Source organism: Schistocerca cancellata, chromosome 1 (genome assembly GCF_023864275.1).
Source record: "Schistocerca cancellata isolate TAMUIC-IGC-003103 chromosome 1, iqSchCanc2.1, whole genome shotgun sequence".
NCBI classification, from domain to species: Eukaryota; Metazoa; Arthropoda; class Insecta; order Orthoptera; family Acrididae; genus Schistocerca; species Schistocerca cancellata.
Window position 1 is genome coordinate 762,390,693 of NC_064626.1, and position 19,527 is coordinate 762,410,219.

At 38.7% G+C, this 19,527-nt stretch overlaps 1 protein-coding gene across 2 annotated transcripts in view; it reads left to right on the forward strand.

Annotated features, from left to right (window-relative positions):
• The window catches only part of LOC126186750 (protein SDA1 homolog), a 200,755-nt gene that overhangs the window by 14,071 nt on the left and 167,157 nt on the right, over positions 1-19,527 (forward strand). For both annotated transcript variants that reach the window (XM_049928238.1, XM_049928237.1), the window contains one exon: positions 16,258-16,355. In XM_049928238.1, the coding sequence (XP_049784195.1) occupies positions 16,266-16,355 (90 nt within the window). In that variant the 5' untranslated portion in view covers positions 16,258-16,265. The remainder of the gene's footprint in view (positions 1-16,257; positions 16,356-19,527) is intronic.

A 19,527-nucleotide genomic window follows, 5' to 3' on the forward strand; every position in this document is an offset into this window, starting at 1 on the left:
CTTTCACAGGAACCATCCTGGCATTTACCTGAAGCGATTTAGGGAAATCCTGGGAAACCTAAATCAGGATGGCTGGGCGCGAGTTTGAACCTTCGTCCTCCCAAATGCGAGTGCAGTGTGCTGACCACTGTGCCATGTTGCTTGCTTGGTCAACAGAATGAACCATTTCCTCATGGGTGGTATAGGATAATGATATGGCACTTCAACTCTATTTCTTTCTGTACTTGCTGACCCTGGCAATTACCCCTGAAGCCCCCAATAATTTTGTCTCTCTCTCTCTCTCTCTCTCTCTCCCTCTCTCTCTCTCTCTCTCTCTCTCTCTCTCTCTCTCTCTGTGTGTGTGTGTGTGTGTGTGTGTGTGTGTGTGTGTGTGTGTGTCTCGCCTAATATAATTTTAAAACTGGCTTATTGTTCCATACAGTTGCAAGAAGTCACAATTATGATCTACGGAACATGCAAATAACAAAATAACATGTTTGTTCTTTTCTAAAATCATGTATATCCCATCTTTCATCTTCTAACTACTTGAAATCCAGCCGAGAATTTCCTTAGTCAGTCTATCATTGATTCACTTGATTATGAACCCTGCCTCTCTCCATTTCACTTCGAGTGTTCGACTCAAGTCCCTTCCTGACCCACTGGTTTGGTCCCCTGCCCCTCCTAGTAATTCCAACATACATTTCTAGATTGTTCACTGAACAACCCTCAGTATTTGAATGGGTTTCCCTGTAAAAGCCTGTGTTTCACTACCATGCTGATTGTAAACTTTCTGTTGCAGAAATAGTGGGAAATTCATTTTGAAAACTCCGTATAGTTTAACAGAAGCACTCAAGGTCATTTTTACTCTTCTGTTTATTTCTTTTTCAGTTCATTACATTATCTTCCTACGCCATAAATACAAAAATGAGTCAACTAGTTCAGTTGCTTCATAGATAATGTACATTTTTCTGTATCTTCATTGTGCAGCCCTTTAGTCATATCATAGGTCTAATTGATTTTCACAGCTGCTTTTATATTTCCATAGGTGAATAATGTGTGTAGTGTTTTACTATTTCTTTTGGTGGATTTTTTGTGCTGAGTAAGATGCCAAATTAATAACACTGTAGACTTTTATTTGGGAGGTGCAGGCTTAAAGTCTGCATATGTTGTCCAAATTTATGTTCTCTGTGATTTGCCTGAATCACTTAAGCCAAAGTTTGAGAGAACTGCATTGAAAAAGTCATGGCCCATTTCGTTCCTAATCCTTGTCCAATCTGAACTTGTGCTCTGTCTCTAATGGGATTGATTAGGTTTGATTTTATTTATTCATACATCCAGGGATCATCTCACAGTGATATATGATTTTTCATGACGATACAGTGACAATAATATAGTTCAGAATATACGTAGAATGTATCCTATGTTTTGATGAGTATTGGCCAGGTGGTTGGCTGTGGTATTATTGAGGAAAACAATGTATCCGTATGTTTTCATGAGTATTGGTCAGGTGGTCGGCTGTGGTATTATTGAGGGAAACAATGTGACATTTTCCCAAACAAATCCAGGAAATCCACGGGAAACATAAATAAGCATGGCCAGTCAGAGCAATCTCCAACCTCCTGAATATGAGATCACTGTCTTAACTACCTTACTGCTTTATTTGGTCCCACTCCCCCCATACGAAAATGTTCATTATCTGCACAGAGTTTTCACAAGATAACATATAACGGAAACGTAGTTTTGCAATGCACATCCTGATGACTTGTGGACCATGAACATGCTACTATGCTTCTTGCATTCCCTCCAGCCCATCCGGGAAACTGACTCTAGGTCTGTAAACATGCAACTATGCCCCAGGTATGTCTTCATGTCCTCAACTCAACCTACCTGAAAAACTGAGTCAGCATACCCCTATGATGAGTGGTACATTGAGAACAGGAGAATGACAAAATATTACTGTCATGTGCTGTAGGTCTCAGCAGATGATTTTTTGTAAAAGTGTTATGTTGTCATAATGTGTTGTAATGTGATGGAGTTTTGTCGTTCCCTTTCATTATTAACCACTACTCTGAGTAATCTTGAATTGTATAATATGTGTTGTGCATGAAGAATGTTTTAGCTTCCTTTTTAAACAGATGTGTTTCAGTAATCTGTTTTATACCCTTAGACAATTTATTATACAAATTTATTCCCTGGTGGCAGAATGATGTTGTCAGTTTTTTGTTTACTTTCACTACGTAAATGCAAGTCCAGACTGATTCCTTGTTCTGTGATTATGTATAGAACTAGTAGTGAAATACTTATATCTTCCCAGATTTGCACAAAATATTTGTTGGTTGCAGTCACTTTGTACAGTAAGGATACACAGTTTTATAAATAGTTCTTTACAATGTTTTGTTCCCTTATAATAAACCCTGTCTTATCTGAAATATGTAATGCATCACTTACTCAAGGCAATTCTGCAGAGATATTAAAACATGTCATTATTAAATCTCTCTATAAGAAATGTGTTAAGAGAAATGTTAACAACTATCAACCTGTTTCATTACTGACATTGTTTTCCAAAATTTTTGACTGATTTTTTAATTATAGAATAGTATCCCACCTAAGAAACAATAATATCATCAGTGAATCACAGTTTAGATTTCAGAGAGTTGTTCAACTGAAAATTCCATGTATACATTCACTCACAACATTTTACAAGCAAGAAATAATAATAGTACCAGTTGGTATTTTCAGCGGCATTTGACTGTGTGTGTGTGTGTGTGTGTGTGTGTCACAATATTCTTCCAGATAAATTGAGGTTTTATGCCATTGATGGTATAGTCTACAAATCGATAATGTCAAATCAGAAAAAAAAAAAAAAAAAAAAAAAAAATGTGCAGGAATATGTACTTAGTAATTCAACCAGTTTAATTGGAAGAGATTCTCGTAACATAGAGAAATGAAATATGGGATTCCCCAAGGCTCAGTCTTAGGACCATTATTGTTTCACATATATGTAAACAAACTTCCATCTAATATGCAACAAGTAGAATTAGTTATTTTTGCAGATGACACTAGTATTGTAGTCTGTCGAAGCATAGGTATAGAAACAGAAGAAATGGTAAACAGTGTTCTTGAAAGCATCACTGACTGAATTTCTGCAAATGGTCTCACCCTCAATTTTAATAAGACACAACGTATTCAGTTGTTTGTGTCTAGGGGGTACTACACAGTTGATAAGTGTAACACAAGGTGAGTGGAATAATGGTTTGGGGTAACTCATCTTTAAGAAAGGAAGTCTTCATTGCTAAAAAACGTGCTGTAAGAATAATATCTGGTGCTCACTCACAACCATCTTGCAGACACCTGCTTAAAGAATTTGGCATTTTGACTAACTACTGCTTCAGAGTATATTTATTCCCTCTTGAAGCTTGCTTAAATAATCCATGGCAGTTCAAAAGGAACAATGATGTACATAATTACAAGACCAGAAGAGAAAATGACATTCGTTACTCCACATTAAAGTTGTCTCTAGCACCAAAAGTGGTGCACAGTGCTTCCATGAAAATTTTTGATCACTTACCCAGTGACAGACAACAAAGTAAAATTTGATAACAAACTGAAAAAGTTTCTCCTCAACAGCTCCTTATATTCCATAGAAAAGTCTCTATTATATTGTATAAAAGCGGTGGTGAGGAAATACAAACTTGCATATGTCTATTTTAAAAAAATTAAAAAAAAGGGTCAGTATTTAGCCATGTGATTCTTGAGTTTCTCCCGGCGTATTTGATAATCAAAATATCCACGGGTGTGCTGCCGGTCTATAGTGTCCAACGGGCACATATTTCGGCGATCATACATGTCGCCATCATCATATGTGCTCGTTGGACACTATAGACTGGCAGCACACCCGTGGATATTTTGAGTATTTAGCCATATTTTTAATTTGTTATTTGAATGTAGAATGACTCTTGCCGCATCATTACGATTTATTGTGGAAGTGATCCATGGAACATGAAAGTAACTAGTGCTTGGATACTACTTCTTGCTGTTATTCTCGCAGCTCTAATATTGGAATTTAAAATTTGTTACTTGTTTTATGCTTGTGATCTCCAGAAAAGAATCCCATAGCTGAGAATTAAGTATATGTAGGAACAGCATGTCACCACTAGACTTGGGCTGTTACAAGCTGATGATAGAATCCTAAGAGCATAACATGCTGATGACATTCATTTTGCCAGTATCTTTGTGTGTTCATTCCACATTAATTAATAAAACCTATAGATTTATCATCTATGCATAATAGGATAGAGTTGTTTTCCTTTTTTGTACTAAAGTGCGTACTATCTGTTCAGTGTTCAGTGCTTTCAACTTTCAGAAATGTTTCCATAATCTACATCATTGTCCATATAGCCTACACTTCATCCAAGGCTTGATTTGTCAGTGCATTAGAAGAATAATGTGTTGAAAGTTTTGAGAAGATCCTTTTGTAGGCCTGTGGTTTTGTGGTCTTTAGCTGTATTATCTGACAGTAGTTATTAGAGAGACCAAGATATTTAAATACATTACAATTCATCCCCGTTGAATCTGTAAGTACGTGGTCCAAGAGACTTTTCATACCCTAGTAGCAGCATCTACCATTTTTGCCATGCTAAAAGTGTGACACAGTGTTAAAAGGTAATTTTCTTTCCATCCTCAAGTAAATTTAGCATTCATGAGTCTTGGCTATAGACTTTCCCTACCTGTCGCTTCCTTCCCTTCTTACAGATAAATATTATCTTATTTCCAAAGAAATTCTCCTCTTACTGTGACTGTGGTAGTATTGGATTTCTTGTCAGATTGCAGATGTTTCTCCCTAAACTTGTTTTATGAATGTAATGGATCAGATGGGAAGTTTCAGACAGCTAATAATTAGTAGAATTTTGAATTAATCTGAATGTTTTCTTCAGTGTGAGTGAAAGTTGAGGCAGTGTTTCAGTTTTGGGAGTCACTAATAAACGATACTGAAATACTAGTGGAAATATCCCAGTCACACACGGGAAATTATTAGAACAGAAATAGTGTTATACAGATTGGGAAGTTTGCTTACTCCAACCTGCAGCATGTTAGAAACTGAACGACAAGATGACTGCAGACCAATTGACTACCATACTTGTCTAAGAAACAAACAAAATCCTTCTAATTTCAAATGCTGCTATGCAGAGTGAGAATGGGAGTTGTTAACTAGTCATGAAAATTCTAGTGGCATCTATGAACACAGCAACAGCACATAGGTGGACTGCAAGTCATAGTGTTGATCCATGTGCGCACTGTATCTTCTCCAGCATCTTTCAATGCCATAATCTCACGAGTGAGTGAGTGACATGGCTCCAGCAATTTTATAACCCGTGCAATGTGTGTTTCCACGACTAAAACCATAGTGAACATTGCCAACCCTACCGGGTAGCTGCACTGACTCTTCTGCTCTAGGGCTATCATCACCACATGGTACCAAAGCAAAGATACAGATAAATGAGTATTGACAATGACTGTTTTTTAGTTGTGGTGTAGAGCCGAGAGTTTTGCAGATGGGCCTTTCCGGATCAAGTGGTTCAATTTCAGAAAAAGTTTCTGCATGAAGGTCACGGATTTTGATGGAATTTTGTGTGAACATTCAACATGGGTAAAATTTCATCACCAATTCAATACCCTTGGTGATATAGTCTTTTGTTTGGCTCCATAGCGCAGCTATCCACATTACACCCCTGAGTTTTTGACGACTTTGAGACATAATATCTCCAGCAGTATTTTCTTGAAAGTAACAAAGCTAAGGCCAGCTTGTACAACTTTTTGCAGTCTCTTATGTGAAATAAAAGATTTCATGAGCAATTTTCATATGGATAATTTGAAGCAGAGTCGACCAAAAGAAATAAACAATTGGAAAAAATGTGAAGTTTAGCATTTTCTATCTCCAGAAGTAATTGTGGGATTAACCTGAAACTTTGCCGATAATACATGCAATACAAGGACATAGACTATAAAATTTCATTCTCATTCTGCTTTCCAATAGTTTACAGATTTAAGGCAAATTTGACAATTTTGTAAAAACACCAAAGATAGGTATTTTTATCTCACTTTTACAATAAAGTATTTTCTGTGTGAACTTTTAAACTATTTTAATTAGAATGACTGTGTTATAAACTGCCTAAAAACTAGACTTGGTTTTGCAATATTAACCTATAAGGCTCTAAAAACTTACAACACAGTGGAGCTGCATTGAGAAGCTGACAACTTGTATTATGTTTTATAGTTATATAGTAATGTGTGGGGAAAGTAAAGTCAGAAGTCCTAAAGAATAGGAAATGAGTCTGAATCAGAAAAACAGAAAAAAAGTAATCTACAGCACTCTTTCTTTTTGAGGTACCAGCAATCACAGTTGAAAAGTGTAAATTTTTTGTTTCTGCCCTATCAAACATTCTTACTGAACAGTCGGCCCTATGTGTAAAATTGTGGCTTGCATGTTAAAAATGTTCGTATCAATATAGTGCGGTAGTAATTCTCTCTAAGGTGTGTATCTTGTGATTTTTTTATTTGAAGTTAGTCTGTGAAATAGATACGGGTGTAACAGAAAGTTTGTATTTCAGTACTTTTATGCAGATATCCTGTCTTTAACTGACTGATAGCACATGGAAAATATCACAAGGGAGGCACTGTGTGGGAAAACTTTATCTGCCTATTCAGTATGCAAGTTTACAAAAAATAATAATAATGTGCTTTAATTCCTTTGGCAAAAAGAATTGTAATGCTGTGGGTGTAACAAGCCGGTAAAATTAAACAATGACGAAACTCTACTGACAATGCACATTTTCTGGCTGAACTAAAGGGCAAGATACAGGAATCCAGTCATAAAGAACAGAAGGAAATTTTAAGCTTGGTATCTATAAGCTGGGCAATCAGAGAAACAAATACATATTGTGGAGTATCAGAAAGGATGGTAAAGTGTGGAGAAAGCTTAATGCAGAGAAGAGCATCCCAGCACTTTTTGAAAATAAGCAAGAAAGACAATTACCAGCAGAAATCACTAGTAGAGAGCAAAATATTTTTGAAGATGATGATTTTAGTAGAGTATGTCCTGGAAAAAGGATTTTTACCAGACTCTCAGACACAAAGACATACTTGCAGAATAGGTTGTTACTTTGCAGAGTATGGGAAATGTATGTGTGCTACAGGAATCGAAATGGGCCAAAAACAGGGTTCTCAGAATTTTGTGTAACAGTTGGATCACGTGGAATGCATGCACTGTGTTGTTTGTGTGCCAGCCGCTGTGACCGAGCGGTTCTAGGCGCTTCAGTCCAGAACTGCACTGCTGCTACGGTCGCAGGTTTGAATCCTGCCTTGGGCATGGATGTATGTGATGTCCTTAGCTTAGTTAGGTTTAAGTAGTTCTAAGTCTAGGGAACTGATGACCTCAGATGTTAAGCCACACAGTGCTTAGAGCCATTTTGTTGTTTGTGTAGTTCATGATGATCTTGATCTTCTGCTTATTGGAGCAGCAACAACTGGAATTATAAGGAGCTTCTCAGCAAGGCTGTTTGTATTCTGGAATCTAAGGAATGCTTGGTACTTGAGCATGAAAAATGTCCTGGACCAGAAGCTATAGCATCTGCAGTTGCCAACTATTTTATGGAGCATGCGTGAATGACATGAAATAATTCTGTGTAAGCAATAGATCTATACCAGTTGGGACACTCTGTATGTGCAGCAGATGGCAGTAGATGAATTTATTGAAGAAATAACACCAAAAATTTGGAGTTTGTCATGCCATAATTACATAACCAAACATCGATGTTTGCATCATAAAGCTCTTGAATGTGACCTACAGGAAGGCAAGCGTATTATCCTAATGAATATTGCCAAAAAATTATTGATTTATCATTCAGGATACAGTGTTTCCACTAGGCAAATGTCAAGCAACAAACTATCCATTTGTTGTTTATTTTCACCAAAATCAGAAGGTGGGCTCCTAGTTTTTGCATTGTAAGTGACTGTCTGCAGCATGGTGCAATTATTGTACATGGTTTTTGTGAAGAAGCTAATCAAATATGTAAAAACACAGTTTGCTCATGTATTTTAAATCTATTATTTCAGTGATAGTTCCTGCACCAAGCACAAAAATTTCAAAAACTTTCTCAATTTTGCTGTCTTAAAAGAGACCTTGGAATGATGGCAGAATGGATTTTTTGTTTTGTTTTTGCTATAATGATTGGCAGTGAGAGCAAGCTCATAACTGCCAATTAATATGTGGATTCTTATGCCTATAGATCAGTTTCACTTCTGCTCTGAGAGCATTAATGACCTTAAATTTGCCTTCATCAGCAAAGAAGAAATAAAATGTCACAAGCAGATACGTTTAAACATGAGCGTACTGTAGCAGCAGCAGCAGCTAGAGAAAATGATAATTTTTCTCCAACTGATAAAACATTAATTCAGGTCAGCGGAGTCTCAAATAATGCATCATTCTTTCTGGCCAAAATTAGGGACACCAGTGAAGCAAATATATTACAATCAAACCTCCAGATAGGGTGTTATGCTGCTTGCATTTATGAAAATGAGTGGTGGATTGTACACATTGTGAGACTTCCTCTGAACATAAGGACACTTTAATAAGGGTTATGCTGCCACATAACTCAGCAAATTCATTTTATTGGTCATCAAGTAGTGACGTTTGCTGGGTTTGAATTCACATATTGTTGCAGTTATTCCAGCTCCATCAGTGACATTGTCTGGCCAGCACCAGAGTTTCCCTCATGACATTCAACAACAGATTAATGAAACATTTAGGATCCTAAAAGGATTACTTTTAGTTTTGGCATGGGAGACTTTTACAAATGTATCATTGGGCTTGGGATCCTGTGTAAAGAAACTCTTTATGAGGCTTGGGATCCCATGGTGGCTGCTGTCATGCAGATATCTGGTGTGGCCCCATATGGCGATGGGGATGCTGGTTTTCTCACTTTAAATAAATAAATAAATAAAAGCAGTGGTTAAGCCACCATGGTCCTTAGCAACACATTTATACAATTTTTCAGCAGTACACTAATGTTTCACATTAACTGCAAACTATGTGAACACAAAAATGCACTTAATTTTATTGGACTAGCAGATTATTAGCACTGCACAATAAAAGACACATTTAAAATTCTGTGTAACTGGAATTCCTGTACAAAAAGTGTCAGGTGGACAGATACGAACTTCTCTAGAATTTACACAATATGACAATGGTGTAAAACTTGAATGCAGTTTATGTGATTTGTGTTGCGGCCATTCTTCATCAGTGATCTCCAGTGCCTGGGTAATGAACAATTTAATTTTGAAGTTTGTAACTAATTGAATTTATCTTTATTATAACAGAAAAATGGTCTGAAATATGTCATGATGAGCCACAACAAAAGACACTCCTTTTTTTCTAGTTTTTCTATGTTCTAACTCGATTTCACTTTGTAGTCATCAAGAGTTTTTTGATATTACCTTCCCCAGAAAGTACTAACTATTTGTAGCATATAATAAAAGACGTCATAGTTAATTTGAGTATGAGCAGAATATGGACATATTTTCAGTGCTTCTCTACCTTGTCGTTTTTTTAGAACCTTATATGCTCACACTGCACAACAAAACCTGGTTTTTAGGTGATTTAGAACATGGCCTTTCTTATGAAAATGGTGGAAAAGAGTTTGCAACAAATGCTTATTGTGAAGTTGGGCTAAAACTACCCATTTTTGACATGCAAAAATTGTCGACTTTGCCCTAATTTGTTAGGTATTTGGAAGCAGTAGCAAATTTTATATTCCGAGATCATGTATTGATAAGTTATTATTTGCAAAGTTTCAAGTTTATCCCACGACTGCTTCCAGAGATATAAAAAGCGGAACTTCACATTTTTTTTAAATGTCTATTTTTTTGGTGACGTTGCTTCAAATTATCCATATGAAAATTGCTCATGAAAACTTTCTTTAATATTTCACTTAAGAGAGCACAAAAAGTTATGCAAGATGGCTTAGCTTCATTTCTTTGAAGAAAACATTTTCAGAGAAATAGTGTCTCAAAGTTGCGAAAAACTCAGGGGTGCAATGTTGAAACCTGCACTATGGGGCCAAACAAATGACTAATCTCTGCAGTATTGAATTAGTGCTTGTGAAACATTACTGATGTTCAGTGGGAACAGGTGCGTTATGTTCACACAAAATTTTATTAAAATATTTGATAATCATGCATGAACCCGTAGACCACTTGGCACAGAATGACCAAGATATTAGCCCACGTACCAGCTGTAGAAGTATGAAACCATAATTTCCCTACAGATTGAATGCTTGTTGAAGCTTTTGGTGAACATGCTCCTGGGAAAACACAGTGTTTCGAGTTGTATGAAAAATTCAAAAATTGTGATTTTGACGTGCGAAATGACAAGCATGGGAAACCACCAAAAAAGTTCGAAGACAACAAATTGTAGGCCTTACTTGATAAAGATGATACTGAAACTCAACAGGAACTTGCAGAGCAATTGAATGTGATGCAGAAAGCCATTCCTTTTTGGTTGAAAGCTATACGAAAGGTGCAAAAAGTGGGAAACTGGATTCCGCATGAAGTGAATGAAAGACAGCAAGCAAATTGAAAGACCACTTGTGAAATGCTGCTCACCAGATACAAAAGAAAGTCGTTTCTCTATTGAATAGTGACAGTGATGAAAAATGGATATACACTCCTGGAAATGGAAAAAAGAACACATTGACACCGGTGTGTCAGACCCACCATACTTGCTCCGGACACTGCGAGAGGGCTGTACAAGCAATGATCACACGCACGGCACAGCGGACACACCAGGAACCGCGGTGTTGGCCGTCGAATGGCGCTAGCTGCGCAGCATTTGTGCACCGCCGCCGTCAGTGTCAGCCAGTTTGCCGTGGCATACATAGCTCCATCGCAGTCTTTAACACTGGTAGCATGCCGCGACACCGTGGACGTGAACCGTATGTGCAGTTGACGGACTTTGAGCGAGGGCGTATAGTGGGCATGCGGGAGGCCGGGTGGACGTACTGCCGAATTGCTCAACACGTGGGGCGTGAGGTCTCCACAGTACATCGATGTTGTCGCCAGTGGTCGGCGGAAGGTGCACGTGCCCGTCGACCAGGGACCGGACCGCAGCGACGCACGGATGCACGCCAAGACCTAGGATCCTACGCAGTGCCGTAAGGGACCGCACCGCCACTTCCCAGCAAATTAGGGACACTGTTGCTCCTGGGGTATCGGCGAGGACCATTCGCAACCGTCTCCATGAAGCTGGGCTACGGTCCCGCACACCGTTAGGCCGTCTTCCGCTCACGCCCCAACATCGTGCAGCCCGCCTCCAGTGGTGTCGCGACAGGCGTGAATGGAGGGACGAATGGAGACGTGTCGTCTTCAGCGATGAGAGTCGCTTCTGCCTTGGTGCCAATGATGGTCGTATGCGTGTTTGGCGCCGTGCAGGTGAGCGCCACAATCAGGACTGCATACGACCGAGGCACACAGGGCCAACACCCGGCATCATGGTGTGGGGAGCGATCTCCTACACTGGCCGTACACCACTGGTGATCGTCGAGGGGACACTGAATAGTGCACGGTACATCCAAACCGTCATCGAACCCATCGTTCTACCATTCCTAGACCGGCAAGGGAACTTGCTGTTCCAACAGGACAATGCACGTCCGCATGTATCCCGTGCTACCCAACATGCTCTAGAAGGTGTAAGTCAACTACCCTGGCCAGCAAGATCTCCGGATCTGTCCCCCATTGAGCATGTTTGGGACTGGATGAAGCGTCGTCTCACGCGGTCTGCACGTCCAGCACGAACGCTGGTCCAACTGAGGCGCCAGGTGGAAATGGCATGGCAAGCCGTTCCACAGGACTACATCCAGCATCTCTACGATCGTCTCCATGGGAGAATAACAGCCTGCATTGCTGCGAAAGGTGGATATACACTGTACTAGTGCCGACATTGTGCATGCTCTGTTGCCTGTGTCTATGTGCCTGTGGTTCTGTCAGTGTGATCATGTGGTGTATCTGACCCCAGGAATGTGTCAATAAAGTTTCCCCTTCCTGGGACAATGAATTCACGGTGTTCTTATTTCAATTTCCAGGAGTGTATTTTGAAAATCATAAGCATCATAAATCATGGGTGAATCCACTGCAAGACCAAATCACTTTGAAAAGAAGACAGTTCTCTGTGTTTGGTGGGATCAGAAGGGTGTCATCTGTTATGAGCTGCTAAAACCTCTTGAAACCGTTAACACTGATCGCTACCAACAGCAAGCGATCGATTTAAATTGAGCAATACGTGAAAAATGACCGGAATGTGGTACAAGGCAACACCAAGACTTGGCTTCATCCGATTATTATCTGTTTGCATCGCAGGGACACACTCTCACTGAACAGTGCCTCAATTCGTATGAAAATGTACGAAAATGGCTCGCTGAGTGGTTTGCTTCAAAAGAGGAACATTTTTTTTTTTTTGGCGTGGCATTCATAGCCTGCTGAAGAGGTGGGAGATGATTATAAATAGCAATGGAGATTATTTTGAATAAAATATTGTTTATCAGTTTCAAACAGCAGACATGTAATTACTGCAACCAAATTCTAGTTTCATACTTCTGCACTGATATACTGGTTTCCACTACAGATTATCCACCAGATCTTTGCCATTCCTAACATGTACCACTGGTTTTCATGTCTTGAAAGGGCAGCACTTAGTGCTTCTCAAATTCCACCAGACTGAACTTGGGGAGAAAACTTTTTAAGTTGATTCAAGAAATCAGTGATACATCACATACACTCTTCATAAATATCACTAGACCATGTACAATAGTTTCTCATAAGAGGAGTGAGATACAATGCTGGTCATTGAAATTGCCACCCCAGGTAGGATAGCAAATACCGAAGTTTTGCTTATTTGTGTATAAAGTGCAGTAGGAGTAGTACACAATTAAATTTCTAGTTGATTTGGGGATTTTGAGGATGGAAAATGTGGCATACTGAGCTATCACCTCTGGCAGCTACATCGGTTCTACCTGGCTGGGATTGAGTCAAACTGAGCTTGGATGACAGGCATGGGCACATCATTTCCTGCCTCTCCAACTCTGTACCAGAGTTCATCAATCGTAGTGGAGCATCTCCAACAAGAGTGGTCATATAGTGTGGAAAAATGATGTGAAATGTGTTTTCCAACCTTAATCTAAGATGAGGGTCCATTTAGTTTCTGTTAAGGATGATCTTTGTTTGTGAAAGGCTGTTGTCTCTCATATTCCTTGTAGTTGTGGCATGTCATGCATTGGTCACACTATCAGGATCATGGAGGACCAGTACACTGAGCATAAGTGTCACCAACTTGTGTGATGTCAAAGATAGGGCACAGCTACTGGCATTAAAACATTGGAAATTTAGTAGCAGCTGCATCCAAGTTACCCGCTATGTGGCCCTGAGATGGCTGTGGTGTGTACCCTACAGATCCATATTATGATGAAAATAATTTGCAAATTTTTGTTCTCTTCAGAGCCTCCACCTGTGGATCCCCTGCTCATCTGGATGTGCTGTCACTTCTATGTCCAGTATTGTCATTAAGTATACTATTGTTAGTGTACTTCTCTCTCTGCCGCTACACCAGGGGAAACCACAACAATGTTTTCTGTGCTGACAGTCCGTGGTGCACCAGACATTTTTGCACTGTCCATGGTAATATTTGTCTTGCTGCAAACTGGCTGATTTCCTGTTGTAATTGGCAAGTGTTTTAATGGCATCATTTGTAAACTGACAATGTAATAACTAACAGACTTGTTGTTTGATCCAACTTTGATTGCCTTTATTGTCTCCTTGGTGTAAATCTTCAAGAATTCTAGCTACTTGTCCTGGCAGAACACCTTTTAAAGACGTAAACAACTGTGAACTTAAAATCTTAAGAACAGCACCATGAGGCAGTGTGCCAGTCAGCTATACATTATGTTGGATGTTGTCAGATTTTATGTATCTTGTTTAGGGCTGACAGTCAGTTTGTAGCGAATAATGTCCATTCTAAAGTATACACTTAAATAAATGTCGCTTGTCAAAAATGAAATTTTCCTTCTTCATTGCAGATATCTGCTTCGTAATGAAATATTCATTGGTTGGAAATCTGAGAATGATAGCATTGTTGTTCTTGTTATAATTACTGGTTCAGCCAAGAATACAACATTTGTTTACCATTCTAAAAATTAATACTCCACTGCTAAAGATAATATGTGTGTGACTCAAAGGCAACTATGAAGGACAAGAGAACAGAAGAGTTTACATCTACATAAATACTCTGCAGATCACACTTAAGAACCTGTAGAAGGTTCATCAAACCACTTTCCCAATAATTCTCTATTATTCCAATCTTGAACAGTGAGCACAAAAATCAAACACCTATATCTTTCCTTGCAAGCTCTGATTTCCCGTATTTCATTATAATGATCATTTCTCCCTATGGAGGTTCGTGTCAACAAAATATTTTTGCATTCGGAGGAGAAAGTTGGTGATTGAAATTTTGTGAGAAGATTCCTTAGCAGCGAAAAATGCCTTTGCTTTAATTATGTCCACCCCAAATTCTGTATCATGTCAGTAACACTCTCTCTCTCTCTCTCTCTCTCTCTCTCTCTCTCTCTCTCCTGTTTCATGATAATACAAAATGTGCTGCTCTTAGAATGAAATTTTCACTCTGCAGTGGAGTGTGTGCTGATATGAAACTTCCTGGCAGATTAAAACTGTGTGCTGGACTGAGACTTGAACTCGGGACCTTTGCCTTTCGTGGGCAAGTGCTCTACCTTCTGGTCTACTCAAGCATGACTCACAACCCATCCTCACAGCTTCACTTCTGCCAGTACCTCATCCCCTACCTTCCAAACTTCACAAAAGCTTCTGTGAAGTCTGGAAGGTAAGAGGTGAGGTGCTGACGGAACTGAAACAGAGCACTTGCCCGCAAAAGGCAAAGGTTCCGAGATCAAGCCTCAGTCCGGAACACAGTTATATTCTGCCAGGAAGTTTTATGCTGCTCTTCTTTGAACTTTCTCGGTGTACTCCATTAATCTTATGTTGTAAGGATCCCAGACTGCACAGCAGTACTCCAAAAGAGGACGTACAAGTGTACTGTAGGCAGTCTCTACATTAGATCTATTACCTTTGGTTCACCTTCCCCACAACTTTTCCTGTGTTTTGTTTCCAATTTAAGTTGTGTGTAATTGTAATTATTAGGTATTTAGTTGAATTTATGGCATTTAGATTTGACTGATTTATCATGTAACTGAATTTTAATGTATTTCTTTTAGCCCTCATGTGGATGACTTCACACATTTCATTATTGAGGCTCAATTGCCAATTTTTGTACCATATGGATATCTTTTCTAAATCGTTTTACAATTTGTTTTGATCTTCTGATAACTGTACTAGACGATAAATGACAGCATCATCTGCAAACAGCGTAAGACAGCTGCTCAGATTGTCCCGTAAATTGTTTATATAGATAAAGAATAGCAGAATGATTTAAAGCACTTACAAATACCTCCACGTACCTGTCATCCATGATGTGCATAGCAATTAAGTGATGTCACTCTCTACTTCTGAAACAACTTTAAGGCTTTTTCTTTAGTGGCATTACGTGGAGATGTGCTGACATATTTTAATGGTTAAGGTGGTTGCTTGTGGTAATCAGCAAATCCATATATAAATCCTTCTGTGGTACAAATTTTCGTAAACGTAATATTGCAGATTGAGTATTTCTGGATGGATTTCACTGATGTCAATGTATGTGACTGATTTCTTCTCCAGTGGTTTCATTTCAGGTTATTTATTTAAATTTGTATGTATTCCTATGACCAAGAAAGCCAAATTCCTCATCTGAATTGGTTCAACCAATGGTGCCTTCTCAGATACCCAGTGGAAACATCAATGATTGTGATTTTCAGAAGTGATAGGAGGAAACATAGTACACAGTGAAAGTTTCAGTCAGGCAGGATACTCAGACAGCTTATGGTTAAGGCAGAACTTCGCTATAAATAGACCATGACATGGTTCAGCATGAATCTTTATTTATTATATATTCATTACAATGTAGACCCTGACCAAATTTTACTGATATTGCTTCATGTCACTGGTTTAAACCTCTTAGACTCCTTCATTTCATTTTAAGTAATGTAATGTAATTGAATTGAAATTGCTTTTGCTAATGTAATTTCAAGTATTTGTGACTGACTAATTTGTTGCTCTCTGTTAATACAGCTCACACCATGCTCAAACGCCGTAATAACCAGCTGCCTGATAATTTACCGCAGCTCCAGAATTTAATTAAAAAGGATCCAGAATCCTACAAAGATGAGGTAAGGTCGGAGTGGTGTTATCTTCAAGCATGTCTGTAGCAACATTATATATACTTTGTTAAGCATTGATAGTCAAGAGTCAGTTTTTTTGAAAGCTTAAAGAGGTGTTAGAAAACTGAAGAAATGTATGAAAGTAGTATAAATTGGGTATGTAATGACCAAGTAATGTGAAGCAGTGCTGAGTAGACTGGATTTTCATTCGGGAGGAGCAGAGTTCAAAACCTCGTCTGACCAGCTTAATTTATCTTTTCCATGGTTTCCCCAAGTGGTTTGAGGCAAAGGGTTTCTCTGAAAAGAATTGGCTGATTTTCATCTCTGTCCCTGCTCTATCCAAATTTGTTGTTTGGCTTTCATTGTTGACAACATTTCCATGCATCCTGTCACTCTCCTGTACTTAATGTGTGTTATCTACTCATTTTTACCAGGTGTTGAATTTCACTATATACTCTTCCTCTCTCAGCTTCTGTTTTCATCCTCTCCGTATCCCTCTTTCTAGTTACTAATTGCATTACCCATTACATTCTTCATTTTTCTTCATAATTTCTCTTCATCTTTAATTGACATTTGCTTATTGTTTTGTGTGAATGTGTGTGTATGTTATCTACTTTAGAAGAAGACCTTTTGACTGAAAGCTCAAATGTATAGCATTCTTTTTGTTGTACCTGTCTGCGACTCAACATCTCCTGGTTGAATAGCAGTTTACCGTTTTCACAATACTGACTGACATTGTAAGACAACTCATCTTTCATTGATATGCAACAGATGTGTGAACGCAATTCATATTTGCATTTTATTTTCATTAATTAAGTGTTCTTCGTCTTAAAAATGTTTGTACCATTTTGTTTTGCTTTAGAAAATTATGGTCACCAATATTTTGGTGGTTGACCACCCTGTCATTTTATGTCCAAAACTGGAGGGAATAAGACTATGCAAGTGAATTTCAAAGCTCTCTGTCCCTCTGTTTTTTGACAATATAGGGAGTAGGATTCCGTGCAGAAATTAAGCAAGAATCTCCATCTCTATTTACAAGGTTAATTGCTAATTTAATCTCAACTGCTTTCTTAATAACACTATCCCAATAGCTGGAAATGCATGCCAGAATATCCATGTTGTTGTGTTCCAAAAGATGACCAGTGCCAAGGCAGTGTTTTGCAATAGTGGATTTGCTGGGCTGTTGTAAGCGTGTGTGACACTTTTGCTCAGTGTACTGGTCCTCCACAATCCTGATAGTGTGACCAATATATGACATGCCACAACTGCCTTTCACAAACCAGCATCATCCTGGACAGAACCTAAAAAGGTCCCTAATCTTAGATTACAGTTGGAACACACATATAACATCATATTTACAGAAAATGTGACCAATCTTGTTGAAGGTGCTCCCTGCATAAGGCAGAAAGGTTGTAGACATCGGTGTCAACTCATTATTATCATCACTCACCCATTGTTCAGTTGCTCGATGATGTAACACACGACTAATCTGTCTTTCACTATATCCGTTCTGACGGAAGGTGACCTCAGTAGGAGTTAATTCAGCTTATAGGAGGAGGGCTGATGGTACAATGGGAGATGCTGTTTATAGGAAGCCTATTTCACTGACTTGTACCTTCAGGCTGATAGTTGTCACCATCCGGCTTAGCAGGAAGGTGTGCTTCGTACCTTGTTTCACATGGCACACATCATTGTAGATCATGAGAGTTTGTCAACTGAATTAACCTATCTTGAAGTTACTTTCCATCAGAATGGTTAGGGTGAAAGACAGTTTAGATGTGTGTTGCGCTATCAACCAACTATGCAACAGGTGAAGGATGATAATACTGAGTTCCCACCAAGGTCTATGGTCTCTTTGCCTTACACAGGGAGCATCTCCAACAAGATTGGCCTTATTTACAGAAATATTACGTGAAATGTGTTTTCTGACCTCTATCTAAGATTAAGATCCTTTTAGGTTCAGTTAAGGATGATCTCGATTAGCGGAAGATGGGTGTCTATTGTATTCCATGCAGCTGTGGCATGCCATGTATTGGTCACACTATCAGCATCATGGAGGACCAGTGTACTGAGCATAAGCATCACAAGCACGTACAACAGCCTAGCGAATCTGCTATTGTAGATCATTGCCTTGGCACCAGTCATCCTATGGAATATACCAACACAGAGACTCGGAATGCACTTTCAGCTACTGGGATAGTGTTTTTAAGAAAGCAGTTGAGATTAAATTAGCAATTAACCTTGGAAATAGAGATGGAGGTGTTTGCTTGAATTCTGTGTGGACACTGGCTCTCTCCATTGTCAAAGAACGGAGGTGCGGAGTTAATGCTACCTCATTTGCAATTCAGTAATTTTCGTTATTGGTGTGTGTGTGTGTGTGTGTGTGTGTGTGTGTGAGAGAGAGAGAGAGAGAGAGAGAGAGAGAGAGAGAGTGTTTTATCCTTCCGGAATTGCTCTGCAAACCGAGGTTTTAAATTTATTTGCACAGTGCTTACTTGCTGCAGTTTTGTCTTGAAAATGATACCTGTTAAAATAACAGATGTTGTCAGTGACATCACTCAGCCGCATTCCCACAGTTATTTAATCTTTTAGTCCTGTTAATTAATTGAACCAGTTCTGTTAAATCATAATATTTCTGTATTGTGGAATCATGTCTGTTAATATCATAATATTTCTATATATTCATTTATCATTATCTTTTCTACACCATTGAAGCTTAAAGTGTGCTGGTGCAACTAGGTTCTACGTAAAGAGGCCTATAGGTTTGTTTATAAATAACTCATCTGCTACCTCATGCAGATGAGTTATTTATAAACAGATCTAATGTTTTCACAGTCGCAGACTTTCAGAACTATTTATAATGGATCAAATCAGAAGTAAAGGGGGCTATTACTCATTGCAGTCTTCCATTTATTTTAACATGGCCTGTTGGCCTTTCAGTGACCTTACCATACAGTAGTTACTCCGTTCGTTTGTTTTACATAATTACACTAAATATTTAACTAAAAAAAGAAATCTAGAAAAATGTTAGGTTACTTTTTGGTGCAGTGATAGAGTACCTTGACTGGAAGTTGCTTGGGCATTCCTGCAAATTAGCCTTCCATGTAATCCACCATTTCTAAAATTTTTTAGATATGACACATTAATAATAAACTTTACTGTGTACATTATGGCGAAGTAA